This window comes from Hyalella azteca, unplaced genomic scaffold (assembly GCF_000764305.2).
Source record: "Hyalella azteca isolate HAZT.00-mixed unplaced genomic scaffold, Hazt_2.0.2 contig11483, whole genome shotgun sequence".
Taxonomy (NCBI): domain Eukaryota; kingdom Metazoa; phylum Arthropoda; class Malacostraca; order Amphipoda; family Hyalellidae; genus Hyalella; species Hyalella azteca.
In genome coordinates this window covers 995-15,589 of record NW_025941479.1, presented here as the reverse complement: position 1 = coordinate 15,589, position 14,595 = coordinate 995, and the positions used below count along the sequence as shown (strand labels likewise).

The window sequence follows — 14,595 nt, the reverse complement described above, 5'->3', positions numbered from 1 at the left end:
TCCCAATAGCCTTCAAGCCCGTCCCGGCTGTGGATAGTCTCAACTCAAAAAGTTAGCAATATTGATACCTAGGGTGTCAGAGTAAACTGGAGATATGAGCATTAATATTCAAGTAAATTACAAGTCGAGAAGTATATCACATTTGAACCAAAGAACTCTGTTTTAGTGATAAATACAGTTTGCATCGCAGACAACGTCTCAAGCGTCGATTCATTAATGGAATTTTTCTTCAAATAGGACCTGGATGTGTTTAACATGGTTGTATTTAAATCCAAGTGAATACTTCACGTTAGCGCTATAACTTTGACAAGTCCTTTTTTGTATAGAACATACTTCCTGAACAGTACACATGCCAGTTTTTTCGTGAAATCTTAGAAATGGCATGAGCAAAACTGAAGTTTAAAAAATCAATAGTTCATTTAAAAGCGTTTTTGAGTAAACGATTCAAAAGATAATGGTCATCAACGAGGTTGGGACGATTAATAGAAAAGGGTAGGAAATAACTTATTCGTTTTCATTATAAATATTTTTATTTCATAAATAGATTAAATTTCAATGAAAACCGCCACGAACGTTCCGTAAATCAAAGTTCGGAGGTCCATTTTCTATGCGGAAAAGCGGAGGTCCCGGAAGCCCAGGGATGAAAGGAAGAGCAGAATGTTGGGGCAACAGTAGCGGGCACACACGGTGGCAGTGCTCGTCCTCACGCGCCCCGGGGACGAAAGCGTCTAGGGCGTGGCAGTCGATCAAACGGTCCTGACACTGCAGCTGAAAGATCAACGACGAGGATTAATTATGTATTTTAATTAGAAAACCAGCCACTACAGGATATTGAAATTGCAATGAACTGGTATGGAGCAGCAAATAAATGTGTGAGATTTATAGACAAAAAAAAAATCGAAGACAAATTGTCAATGGAGGGCAAGAAATATTATCTTCAACAGTCACGCAAACCTGCAATGCTCTTAAGTAGCTCAGAAAAATATGCGGTGTGAGACTGCGGTCAGTCTCGAGATTCATAAATCTGGATGTAATACACATATAAAGCAAAAAATCTACTATTAGGCTTTTTAGATATAATGATTACCATATTTAATTCTCAATTATAAGAACAACAAAGTATGATCATTGGTCTAAAATATTTCTCGAACATCTCAATGTTCATTTCAACGAAAGAAACGACGTTCGTTAGCTGTGATGAGCCGCAAAGTGATGCTCTAGCATCCATGGACTATGACGAAGGCATCGCACGGAAGCGTTGATTACTCACATATCCACTGGGCGTGCAGTGGCAGTTGAGGCACGGAGAAACGTTCACAGTCTCTCCAGCGGCATATTCTCGCCCTGCGTGCTTGCAGTGCTTCGGGTGCAGTGCCCGGGGGTCCACCCATGGGTGCATGTCCGTGCCATGGAACGTCCTTGCTGCCACGGCAGGATTGCTGGTGACCAAAAACTCATTAAATAAAGATTTCATGCCAAAGAAAAAAATCACGACAGCGTGTTTGAATTTCGACATCCACTGTCTCTAACAATGATTTATTCTCAAACCATAACTTATTTTGTGTAGATAATCGTATTCAATATTCAGTGGTCAAATAGTAACTGATATTGGGCGGGCAATTCATCATAAGGGAAACACTCTCGTTCCGGCAGATAATTTGGACCTACAGTAATTCTGTCCTGCATAACTGGATTTACGTTTCATGCTGTTTCAGTTGTCATAATAGGAGATAGTACTCATAAGACTAGATAGTTACAGTTAATTACAGTTACATAATACAGTTGTCACAATATGTACTAGATAGTTTCCCCACGATAGTAACACATGTTTATCTTTTTCATTATTACATCATGGGCTCCGGAGTTATCGCCGACTCATGGACGATACCTGACCACGTTGGGGAGCCGCAGGGCAAAGCTGGGAACGAGGCTGTTGGGATTGTCGAAGTTTCGACCGATAAGTTTAGACAAAATCCCTGAAGCGTATACAGTCTTGAGCTCCGCTGGTGATAGTCCGGCTGGTCCACCGTGATACCTCCATGAATAATGAATAAAGAGTTATTCATTAAAGAGTTCATACAGAGTTATTTCATGAATAACATAAAATAGGTTTAAATAATGAAAAGTGGTTCTAGAGCATTCAGCTATAATTCAACTACCTTGAACAATGGTCGAGATATTGTTTATTTCAGTCTGTTCCTAAACTCGAAAATTTACCCATTCTGGTAAAAATCGACTTCGTCTAAATCCTATCAATCCCTGTCTATACCGAGGCGGCAGATTAAATATTATAACAAATTTTGATGAATAAATAAATGAATGTTATAATATTTTTGATAAATATTATAACAATTTAGATATATTTACAAGCTCACCAAAATCGATCACCGGTACTGGTGAGGTAAAACTGCAAGCTGATCAGGCAAGCAAATGTTGGCCCAACGACAGCGTTAGTGACAGGTTCTTCCGACTGTAAGAAAGAGCTTTGTGCATTAGACTACAAACGGCAAAACTACTATCCATTAGACACCATCAAATGGCCTAGATTTTAGAAGACTACATCATGACCATTTTAAAAAAAATTCTGAAGATTCAAAACCCAAAATATTTTTGTACGTACCAAACCACCAGCGAACAGGTCGATGTCATCCCAGTGGTCATACACAGACTTCAACTTATCCCTGTTCTCTACGGGGATGATAGGCACGAGGTCGTCCCAGGACTTGACAGCAGGAAGCTTGCAGGTCTCTCTGAACGCCGTGTATGGCGACAATCCGTGAACTCGACCTGCGGATTTTTACATCAATTTTTGTTAACTGGTGTAGGCCAAAAACTATAAATAATTGTCAACCGTATATCAAAGTAAAATTCAATTTGAAATATTAGGTATTATGCAATATAATATAATGCAGTATAATATTATATAATATAGAAAATAATATAATATGATGGCTTGCCATAGGGAGTAGGCTATCCAATCTATGAACAATGTAATGACCACACATCACGGCACCCAATTCGGACAGAAGTAATGTCACAGACAAAGGCGTGTATCACAATTGGACACTTGGTGGATTGGTAGCGGTCAGTAGTTGAGCAATTGCAAGCTAAGCACTGAAGATTTGTAGTGAAATGTTAACATTATTTATACCCACAATTGAAGCAGCGGTACGTTCATTTTAGACTTCTAAAATCACTCAAGGAACACAAGATCGTTTACCTCTGGCAATGTTCCTGGCGAACAGGTCTTGCCCGGAGAGAATATTGTCCTTGGACACAAACAGTTTGTCTTGGAGGCTCGTGACGATGCTCAAGTCTGGTGGCTCGATGCGGGAGCTCAGGAGACCTCGCAAGAGGGNAGTCATGATACTGAACGATGATTCATCCAGGCGACGCGACTCCTGTATATTGTCAACACAACCACTGCAGCTATTCAGTTTTTGTATGGGACACAAGTCATGATACTGAACGATGATTCATCCAGGCGACGCGACTCCTGTATATTGTCAACACAACCACTGCAGCTATTCAAGTTTTGTGTATGGGACATACGTCATGATACTGATCGATGATTCATACAAGTGTTCCGTTATGACTGGGTATAGTGAACGTTAAACCTATTCATTGATTTGCAAAATATTGTGATTAAATTCACTTGCTTCTAACACATAAAAAATATATACATATTCGAGTAATTGAGCCTGTTTGAGCGACTTAAGGATGATGGCAAATACGTTCCAAAAAGTGAAAATAAATGTGAACTAAATTTCAACTCCAAAACCAATTGTAAACTAATATTGCCCAGAATATGTAACTTTATTCCATATCATCTAAACATTAACCAAAAAGTTGTGATAATACATAAATATCAGACATTATCATCTCGCGATCAACTAATATATTAAGGTCATAGCTCACCTGGAAAATAAGTTCATCCTTCCAAGCAGGATTTATATTTTTCAGCTCCCGTGCGATGTGATTGTGTTCTCGCAGGAACAGCGTGTGGATCACGAGGAGACCAGCATGTTCGCTGGCTCTGTCAACACACCAAAGGTATCAAGTTCTCCTTAGCATCAAGTATTAAGTCTTGAAAATATCCGGTCAAATGACAAGATTTAAGATCTTCTATGAAATAAGTCACGATAAGTTCAAGATTCGGCGACAGGCAACATCAGGCCTACTCTTTAGCGTCGACATCACTATGTTATGTTATGTTACTGGTATGATACTGATAGAATATCTTACTGATTTTCTGAACTAATGCCTGAAAAGGTACTCGGACATGGAGATTTGTACCGTAAAAGTTAATGATAACAAGTTGAGAAATTTCTCTGAATTAAATGCAATGGCAAATGAATTCATTGCATCGATATAAAATCCTAGCAAGAGTCGCTGTTACGCCGCGAGCACCAAAGCAACCATTAAAAATATTAGATAAGTCACGTTCCTCGTACGTTTCAACAAGTTATTTTCCTTAGATTTTCCCGTAACTCTAAGAATAGCACAAGATTCAAAAGGGAGTAAAGTGCAATTGAGATCTGTTTTACCGGTCTTTGTCTTGATATATTTTTAACCCGATTATCAATAATCATATGTTCAGTCTTAAAATGCCCAGCAAATTACGGACCAGGCAATAAGTCCAGTACTGTAGGATCATCGAAGACCTTGACTAGAGGCAGCGTGCCCATGGGCCTGAGAGCCTCATCGGCCAGCACGAAGACATCTTTGACGAGCGTGTGGCCGAACCTGAACGCTGCCGTGCTGAACTCCACGAGAACCTCGGCGTTGCGTTCCGCGTTGTAGATCTACAGCAAGCGAGTTAAAATCATAGCAATAACATTAATTAAGTGCACGACATGGAGGCAGTTTTTCTTAAGGGTCAATAACATTAAGTACACGACATGAAGGTAGTTCTTCTTAAGGGTCAATAACATTAATTAAGTGCACGACATGAAGGCAGTTTTGCGTAAGGGTCATTTCGGGAATCACAATCAACCCAGTCTCATTAATGCTGAAAAACAAATCAATTATATTCAAATTTTTCAACCATGTATTACAAAACATTCACTATATCTAGTAGCTAGCTTCGGAAAGAAAGAATCCTGCTACGGATAAACAAAAATTATTATCTCTTAATGGAGTTACTTTAGAACTCTCAAACTTGAAATATAACCAACTCTCTTGCTTATCGCTAAGTTATTCACTGCTGTCTAAATTAAAGATTTCGATCAGTAAACGATGAGTTCGATACATTTGACGGGTGCTTACAGATCTCGGAAATGGGACAGGAGGAGGCTTGAGCTCGTAGCGCTGTAGCGTGTCGCTCGACCCCAGTAGCGTAGGTAGGAACTCGTTCATGACGATGTGTTGGTACTGAGCTATGTTTAGACGACGCGACTCCTGTATATTGTCAACACAACCACTGCAGCTATTCAAGTTTTGTATGGGACACAAGTCATGATACTGAACGATGATTCATCCAGGCGACGCGACTCCTGTATATTGTCAACACAACCACTGCAGCTATTCAAGTTTTTTGTATGGGACACAAGTCATGATGCTGAACGATGATTCATCCACGTTTTCCGTTATGACTGGGTATATATAACGTTAAACCTATTAATTGATTAGCACAATATTGTAATTAAATTTACTTCCTTCTAACACATAAAAAATATATACATATTCGAGTAATTGAGCGTGGTTAACGACTTGAGGATGATGGCAAATACGTTCCAAAAAGTGAAAATAAATCTGAACAAACTTTCAACACCAAACCAAGGGTAAACTAATATTGCCCAGAACATGTAACATTATTCCATATTATCTATACATTAACCAAAAAGTAGTGATAACACATAAATATCAGACATTACCATCTCTACTACCACCTCTTAATATATTAATATTACCAATTTGATATTAATTAAGATTAAGACCAATTTGATATTATTAATATTAATTAAGATCATAGCTCACCTGGAAAATTAGTTCATCTTTCCAAGCAGGATTTATGTTCTTCAGCTCCCGTGCGATGTGATTGTGTTCTCGCAGGAACAGCGTGTGGATCACGAGGAGACCAGCATGTTCGCTGGCTCTGTCAATACACCAAAGGTATCAAGCTCTCCTTAGTAGCAAGTATTGAGTCTTGAAAATATCACGAAAATATTGATAAATATCACGAAAATATTGAAAATAATGAGGATCCAACTATCCCAGAAAATATCACGAGGAGACCAGCATGTTCGCTGGCTCTGTCAACACACCAAAGGTATCAAGCTCTCCTTAGCATCAAGTATTAAGTCTTGAAAATATCCGGTCAAAGGACAAGATTTTAGATCTCTTCTATGAACAAGTCACGAGAAGTTCAAGAGCCGGCGACAGGCCACATCAGGCCTACTCTTTAGCGCCGACATCACTATATGTTATGTTACTGGTATGATACTGATAGAATATCTTACTGATTTTCCAAGGTAATGTTTGAAAAGGTAGTCGGACATGGAGATTTGTACCTTAAAAGTTAATGATAACAAGTTGAGAAATTTCTCTGAATTAAATTCATTGGTAAATGAATTCATTGCATCGATATAAAATCCAGCATCAAGAGTCGCTGTTATGCCGCAAGCACCAAAGCAACCATTAAAAATATCAGATAAGTCACGTTCCTTGTACGTTTCAACAAGTTATTTTCCTTAGATTTTCCCGTAACTCTAAGAATAGCACAAGATTCAAAAGGGAGTAAAGTTCAAATGAGATCTGTTTTACCGGTCTTTGTCTTGATATATTTTTAACCCGATTATCAATAATCATATGTTCAGTCTTAAAATGCCCAGCAAATTACGGACCAGGCAATAAGTCCAGTAGCTATCTCAATCAATCGTCAGTTATAGAAAGATCGGGTTCCAAAAGCCCTTGTGAATCAAGTCACGAAAAGTTCAAGAATCGGCAACAGGCCATGGGCATATTTCTTCAGTGCCGACACTTCTATTTTATTCTATAGCAGCTATCTCAATCAATCATCAGTTATGGAAAGATCGGGTTGCAAAGGCCGGATCCCTCGTGAATCAAGTCACGAAAAGTTTAAGAATCGGCAACAGACCATGGGCCTATTTCTTCAACGCCGACACTTCTATTTTATTCTATAGCAGCTATCTCAATCAATCGTCAGTTATGGAAAGATCGGGTTCCAAAGGCCGGATCCCTTGTGTATCAAGTCACGAAAAGTTCAAGAATCGGCAACAGGCCATGGGCCTATTTCTTCAACGCCGACACTTCTATTCTATTCTATAGCAGCTATCTCAACCAATCGTCAGTTATGGAAAGATCGGGTTGCAAAGGCCGGATCCCTTGTGAATCAAGTCACGAAAAGTTCAAGAATCGGCAACAGGCCATGGGCCTATTTCTTCAACGCCGACACTNGTATAAGAGACAGGGCCGGACTCGGTGCGGCATGCGTCGAAATGCTGGGCGGTGGCCAGGCCATGGGCCTATTTCTTCAACGCCGACACTTCTATTCTATTCTATTCAACTGGTCTCGCAATTTACAACTGATGCTCACCGATCGTCGCCGGCGCGGTAGCACAGGCCGGACTCGGTGCGGCAAGCGTCGAAATGCTGGGCGGTGGCCAGGACAGGCAGACCGTACGGGGATGACGGCATGTTGGTCGTGTGCATCTGGCCATCCGTGAACGTTCTTAACTCCCGCATGAGGCAGTCCGTGCTGCCATAAACCTGACCGGAATGATTTCGCCTCTCTGCGCCAATCTTGGTACTCTGAACTTTAACCACTGGGCCACCCTGCCCAACCACCCCTGGGCCACCCTGTTTTTAGCGCTAATATATAATGATATGCGGTAGGCGAAGAATGAGTTACATTTTTTCAACTTGGCTCTTCTAAAGGTTAAGAGATACGAATATTATGAAACGTATCATTTGATCACGAGTCTCACGGGCGAGAGGTCGAGGTATGCAGTGTTGAGGTTGAGGATCTCAAGACGCTCGATGCCTGACGAGTCGACGACCGGTATACCAGCTGAACTGCACGGTCACAAATGATCAAATAGAGCACTCTCAGTTAATTAATCCAATTATAAATTAATATCAGTTAATAAGAAGTACAAAAAATAAGGCCACTAAATTTAGAAATGTAACAGCTCTGGTTAGTTTCGTCAACAGCTAACTGCATGTAAGCACACACGTGGCTTCAATTAATAAACAATTGTATTATATTATTCCGATTTCTTGAAACAATTTTAATGTTACGAAGACTTCTGCAAGCAATTTCGTGTAGTCCAAAACATTTCGACACAATGAATTACTATATAGTAATCTTGAAAGAATTGTAATGTTACCGCGTGAAAGGCAGGCAATATCATCTATTACTCATTAATATATAGTAATATATAGTAATGTAGTTTTTAATGTAATTTAATTATAGTAATATATTATATAGTAATATAATATACTTATCTCATTCCAATATAGTAATGTTACCGCGTGAAAGGTAGGCACGCGGGAGCGCGAGGTCCCCTGAAGAAGCTGTCATGAGGCGACACGTTGATAGGTGCGCAGCCTGGGTGCTGGAGCCATGAGCTGCAATTTGGACAACGTAGGTTTTTCCCGGGATTTTGGGGATCTGCCAGCAGAAATTTGGGAAAAGGCAATTATATTATAGGTATTTTTTTATGTAATTATATTATTTAACAATGATTGGACAACGTAGGGTTTTCCCGGGATTTTGGGGATCTGTCAGCAGAGATTTGGGGAAAGGTAATCATATTATAGGCATTTTTAGCGCATTTTCTCGTTTATGGAAAAATTGCACTATTGTGCTCGCCATGTCCGTCTGTCTGTCCGTCCGTCTGTCCGTCCGTCTGTCCGTCCGTCCGTGACCTCAAGCTTTCGTCGACGAGAAAATGCGCTCTCTGTCACTCACTGCTGTGAGTACTGAGTTATATTTTTTATGAAATTATTATTATTTAACACTGAGATGTCCGGTTTCCAGATGGAAGGTAAGCACGCATATGAGTAGGTTAGTGTAGATGACGGAATACAAATTTTTTAAGCTAGCTCACGGTGGTCAAAATACCATAAAAATATGGTTACCCGAGATGCTGTACTAATAATTTTCTCCGGTAGATTGTTAAGTGAGCGTTTACTTGAACTAAGGTGACTATATCAAAAAAGTGCAAGATGATGGAAAGACCAAAAAATTCTATCGCACCCTGGACTAAAAAAAAACATAAGTACTTAAAGTGTGGTTGGTTTATGCACGCCATGGATGTGTTTACCCTCAACAAATGGAGTGATGACGAAATCATGGTCGATGAACTGCCCTAGGAAGACGAAGAATAAATTGATGTCGCTGTGAGTGCTCCGGACATGCGAGTTCTTGGTGGCCTCGCTCACCGTCCGCGGGTTGGGCAAGAGTCGTCCCGTGACGGAGAACCGTCGCATCAAAGTAGGATCTGACGAGTTACATTCAGTTGCAGAAACTTACTATGTTAAAAAAATTCAGAGAGTTGAGATAGATTGAAAACATTGAGTGATCTCATGGGTCTTACAGTGAGAGAGGTGAAAATGTTCAAGTGTTGTAAGCAACACCCATGAACATGGAGGCCATTTGGGCTAAATAACAAAATTATTTTAGTAGTCCTGGCTCTTGACGAGTTATAATTTCTTATTAGTACCAAACTTAATAATAATTCATTCTTAAATGCACCAAACGAATTTCCGCACTTATTGCAGAAATTCCCTCTTTAACAAATTTATTGAGTTATCATCTTTGAGCTTTGATGCAAGACGAGTTTCAGGAATGTTAAAATGATCATCGATTTATCTCAAGTTGAATGCAGTAATCCGAAAGAAAGCCGAGTTTGTTAATAGAAGTGAAGCAAATAACTGACCTGTAGGCTGTTGGAAGAGCCTCTGCTGTATAGACCCTGCCATGCCTTGTCTTGGTTTGCTCAAGTTGTTGCAGCTTCCGTTAATGCGTTGGAACCGAGCGAACGCGTCGCAAGAGGGGACGCTGCCGTTCAAACTGAATGGAAAGTGAACAGTTTTGACGACTGCATGGCTCTTTAAGCAAAAATTAAAAAATGTAGACATCGCTGCGATAATAAAGGAGTGAAGTTATTCCAGGAGGTCCATAATTATAGTAGATGGGCTGGAAATGTATTGAATTGAATTATGACGGTTTCATTGTACATCGCAATTCTACGAGATAAATCTGTGTCAGCTAATGAGGTTGTGCTTGTATATATATACTTTTTGCACAGTTACTAAGTATCTAGATTATGAACTCACTTGCAAGGATAGGTGACGAGAGCGAGCTGTGAGGGGGAGATAATGGGGGCCACAGATGACGGTCGACCTGATGGGTCCAACCAGTAGGGCGACGGCAGATCGTCACCTGGGCAACAGTCACCACGAATTGGCCGAAATCTATAATAACCATAAAACTCAGCTAAAAGTAAGATGAGAATAAACTTATGCGTATTGACAGAAGCCAATTAATGATTAGTGAAACAGAAATTTTACCGAAACTTGATACATCTTTGGTTTAATTTCATGACCTGGGACAGTGTCTAGAGCAGTGGTTGCCAAACTTTTGAAGGCTGGCGCCCCCTTGGTTCTTCAGTGAATTCCTAGCGCCCCCCTACAGCCAATTAATATTCACATAGCGCCCACCACAGACACACAAAAACCCAAATTTTGAGTATTACAAAAATTTACGCTAAAAACCCAGGAGAAGTTAAAAAAACCCAGATCTGGGTGGAAAAATCCATCGCTGGGAGCCGTGCATTGCTGCAGGTGTTGAGTAAAAATCGTCAAACAAACGTTCGAACTTCTGACTTCAACTTCGGACTGCCGCCCCCCTACCGCCCCTTTCTTCCTCACCGCCTCCCTAGATTTTCCCATCGCCCACAGGGGGCGGTACCGCCCACTTTGAGAAAAACTGGTCTAGACTCTAGAGCAACGAGGTTTAATACGTTGACCGACACAATAGACGAGCATAATAGTCAAACATGATGTAGAAACAAGATGTACAAAAGCGATGGTCAAACAAGATGTACAAACAAGAAGTACAAACAAGATGTACAAACGGGATGGTCAAAAGCGACGGTCAAACAACGTAGGCCTTCCTGATGCGGCCCACCATACCCTACCTTGCGCCTCAACCCAACGCTTAGGTCATTGGCCTGCTGGTCCAGGCTGCGGTCCTCCATGGCCCTGGTAGGGTGGCCCAGTCAGGGGCAGGGTGGCCCAGTGGTTAAAGTTCAGAGTACCAAGATTTGCGCAGAGAGGCGCGGGTTCGATCCCAGCTCTGTGTGTTAGTTTCTGGTCAGAATCCGCAAGGAGGCCGGGTAGTTAAGCTAAGCAGAATTGTAGCAGTGAATTGCGAGTTCGAGACCGCAAAACGCTGTGAATGTTCTGCGATGTTAAGAATCGGTGACAGACCTATGTCCTAATGAACGCTGAAACCGCTATTATTATTATTATTATATTATTACCTTGCGCCCCTCTTCGACGATGAGGTCTATGGCCTGCTGGCCCAGGCCGCGGTCATCCATGGCGGGGTTGGCGAGCCAGCGCTGTGCCTGCTCCAGCTGCCCCGCCACGGTGTGCGCGGGCTGCCCTACGCCACTGCGCTCCATGGCGCCCACCGCTCGCGTCACCGCCCCCGTCAGCTCCCCCAACTTCTGCTCCAGGCTCGCCGCCAGTCCCTCGCCCTGCAATTCCATTATTGTTATACATAATAAGACAAGAAATTGATAAATTTTGAAGTGTCAAAATGATGCAATACATTGCATATGGTAGATCGCCCTGTCATGTATATTACAATATTGTTACAATGCATGACCTTATGATGAGTTTAGGACTTCTTAGTCCACGGTCACGCTGATGCGCCGCCTTCGCCGTCCTCAGACGAAGGCATGTTGAGTTCACCAGCTAAGCTGTGTCCACGTAATCATGTTATGTCATATGATGTCACGTGATGTCATGTGATGTCATCTCTATAGTACGTACTGGTAACAACAGACCACGCTTATATTATGGAATTATCGAAGCCTGCTAGCACGGCATCTATAGTCCCTCAGCTGTTCCCACAGGAGCGCGATATCCTATAGGAGCGTTCATACAGGACCGTCTTGATATAGGAACGCACCTGGGGGGTGGCGCCCTTGCCCTCCTGCCGCAGTTCACAGAGGGCGTCAGCCATGGACGAGATGTCAGACGCCAGCTTCCTGATGACATCGCCGTCAGGAGGAAGGGCGCGGTCAGCCACGCGACGTGCGAGCTCCAGCATCTGACGGAGGGACTTCTCCCCCACGCCCCCACGCAGGGCTTTCGGGTCCTGCACGTCAATTTACGATATTCATTTCATAGTCGTTTTGGTTTGTAATGTTTTTATTTACGATCAATATTGTTGATATTTTTCAGCACAAAAATGCCGCACCGTACATATACTGCTAGCATATTACCTTAACACACTATACACACCACACTCTACACACACNCCTAATGAACGCTGAAACCGCTATTATTATTATTATTATATTATTACCTTGCGCCCCTCTTCGACGATGAGGTCTATGGCCTGCTGGCCCAGGCCGCGGTCATCCATGGCGGGGTTGGCGAGCCAGCGCTGTGCCTGCTCCAGCTGCCCCGCCACGGTGTGCGCGGGCTGCCCCACGCCACTGCGCTCCATGGCGCCCACCGCCCGCGTCACCGCCCCCGTCAGCTCCCCCAACTTCTGCTCCAGGCTCGCCGCCAGTCCCTCGCCCTGCAATTCCATTATTGTAATACATAATAACACAAGAAATTGATACATTTTAGAGTGTCAAAATGATGCAATACATTGTACGTGATAGATTGCCCTGTCATGTATATTGCAATATCGTTACAAGGCATATTGAGTTCACCAGCTAAGCTGTGTCCACGTAGTCATATGATGTCTCTAGATGTCAGGTAATGTCATCTTGTATACCCGTAACCACAGACCACGCCTATATAATGGAACTATCGATGCTTGCTAGCACGGCATGGCTAGTCCCACGGCTGTTCCCCCAGGAGCGTGATATCCCACAGGAGCGTTCCTACAGGAGTGTCTTCATATAGGAGCGTTCCTACAGGAGCGTCTTCATATAGGAGCGTTCCTACAGGAGCGTGATATCCTACAGGAGCGTTCCTACAGGAGCGTCTTCATATAGGAGCGTTCCCCCAGGAGCGTGATATCCCACAGGAGCGTTCCTACAGGAGCGTCTTCATATAGGAACGTTCCTACAGGAGCGTCTTCATATAGGAGCGTTCCTACAGGAGCGTCTTCATATAGGAGCGTTCCTACAGGAGCGTCTTCATATAGGAGCGTTCCTACAGGAGCGTCTTCATATAGGAGCGTTCCTACAGGAGCGTCTTCATATAGGAGCGTTCCTACAGGAGCGTCTTCATATAGGAGCGTTCCTACAGGAGCGTCTTCATATAGGAGCGTTCCTACAGGAGCGTCTTCATATAGGAGCGTTCCTACAGGAGCGTCTTCATATAGGAGCGTTCCTACAGGAGCGTCTTCATATAGGAGCGTTCCTACAGGAGCGTCTTCATATAGGAGCGTTCCTACAGGAGCGTCTTCATATAGGAGCGTTCCTACAGGAGCGTCTTCATATAGGAGCGTTCCTACAGGAGCGTCTTCATATAGGAGCGTTCCTACAGGAGCGTCTTCATATAGGAGCGTTCCTACAGGAGCGTCTTCATATAGGAGCGTTCCTACAGGAGCGTCTTCATATAGGAGCGTTCCTACAGGAGCGTCTTCATATAGGAGCGTTCCTACAGGAGCGTCTTCATATAGGAGCGTTCCTACAGGAGCGTCTTCATATAGGAGCGTTCCTACAGGAGCGTCTTCATATAGGAGCGTTCCTACAGGAGCGTCTTCATATAGGAGCGTTCCTACAGGAGCGTCTTCATATAGGAGCGTTCCTACAGGAGCGTCTTCATATAGGAGCGTTCCTACAGGAGCGTCTTCATATAGGAGCGTTCCTACAGGAGCGTCTTCATATAGGAGCGTTCCTACAGGAGCGTCNGGTGTTGGGTGGTACAATGGAGGGTGTTGGGTGGTACAATGGAGGGTGTTGGGTGGTACAATGGAGGGTGTTAGGTGGTACAATGGAGGGTGTTGGGTGGTGCAATGCGGGTGGTAAATGTTACCATTGGAGGTGTAGCTATTACCATGGGGGCGGTAGCTCTTTTTATACCCGCTTAGCAGGAGTCAGGGCCTAGAGGTAATTTTTCGTCATCTTCATACTCATCAAAACATTGACGATGTCTAGATGGACATCATCATGATCATGTCCACTACTGCCAGCATACTAGCGTCCATCATACAACACCACACGGCGGCCACACACTTGTGAGGCAGACGACAGCAAAGCTTCGGCCGCCTTCTTGTGTCCACCGCTGCTGCCGGCGGCCACCATGCGCGCGGTCTTGGCCGCACGGCCGCTAAAGGCGGTCAGGTTGCGGGCGCGTTCGTCGAAGGTCTGTGTCCGCCCGGGGGTGTCTGGGGCATTAGAAAGACACGTTATAGACACGTCATGGAGA

At 43.1% G+C, this 14,595-nt stretch overlaps 2 protein-coding genes across 2 annotated transcripts; both read right to left on the bottom strand.

Moving 5' to 3' along the window:
* Positions 1–531: 531 nt before the first annotated feature.
* LOC108675665 (peroxidase) lies at positions 532–8,362 on the bottom strand. The gene is made up of 13 exons (XM_018163693.2): positions 8,352–8,362; positions 7,950–8,037; positions 7,559–7,731; positions 5,980–6,097; positions 5,269–5,400; positions 4,624–4,805; positions 3,919–4,036; positions 3,221–3,401; positions 2,621–2,787; positions 2,376–2,470; positions 1,889–2,035; positions 1,271–1,439; positions 532–768 (listed from the first exon to the last, which is right to left on the bottom strand). Exons 3-13 carry the CDS (start codon positions 7,705–7,707, stop codon positions 553–555), a joined length of 1,674 nt encoding a protein of 557 aa, XP_018019182.2. The 5' UTR covers positions 7,708–7,731; positions 7,950–8,037; positions 8,352–8,362; the 3' UTR covers positions 532–552.
* Positions 8,363–8,695: 333 nt separating this feature from the next.
* Positions 8,696–12,799, bottom strand: LOC108675664. The gene is made up of 8 exons (XM_047882873.1): positions 12,569–12,799; positions 12,170–12,358; positions 11,514–11,732; positions 10,764–10,806; positions 10,306–10,411; positions 9,906–10,039; positions 9,291–9,467; positions 8,696–8,745 (listed from the first exon to the last, which is right to left on the bottom strand). The coding sequence occupies exons 1-8, from the start codon at positions 12,797–12,799 to the stop codon at positions 8,696–8,698; spliced, it is 1,149 nt and encodes a 382-aa protein (XP_047738829.1).
* Between the last annotated feature and the right edge of the window lie 1,796 nt (positions 12,800–14,595).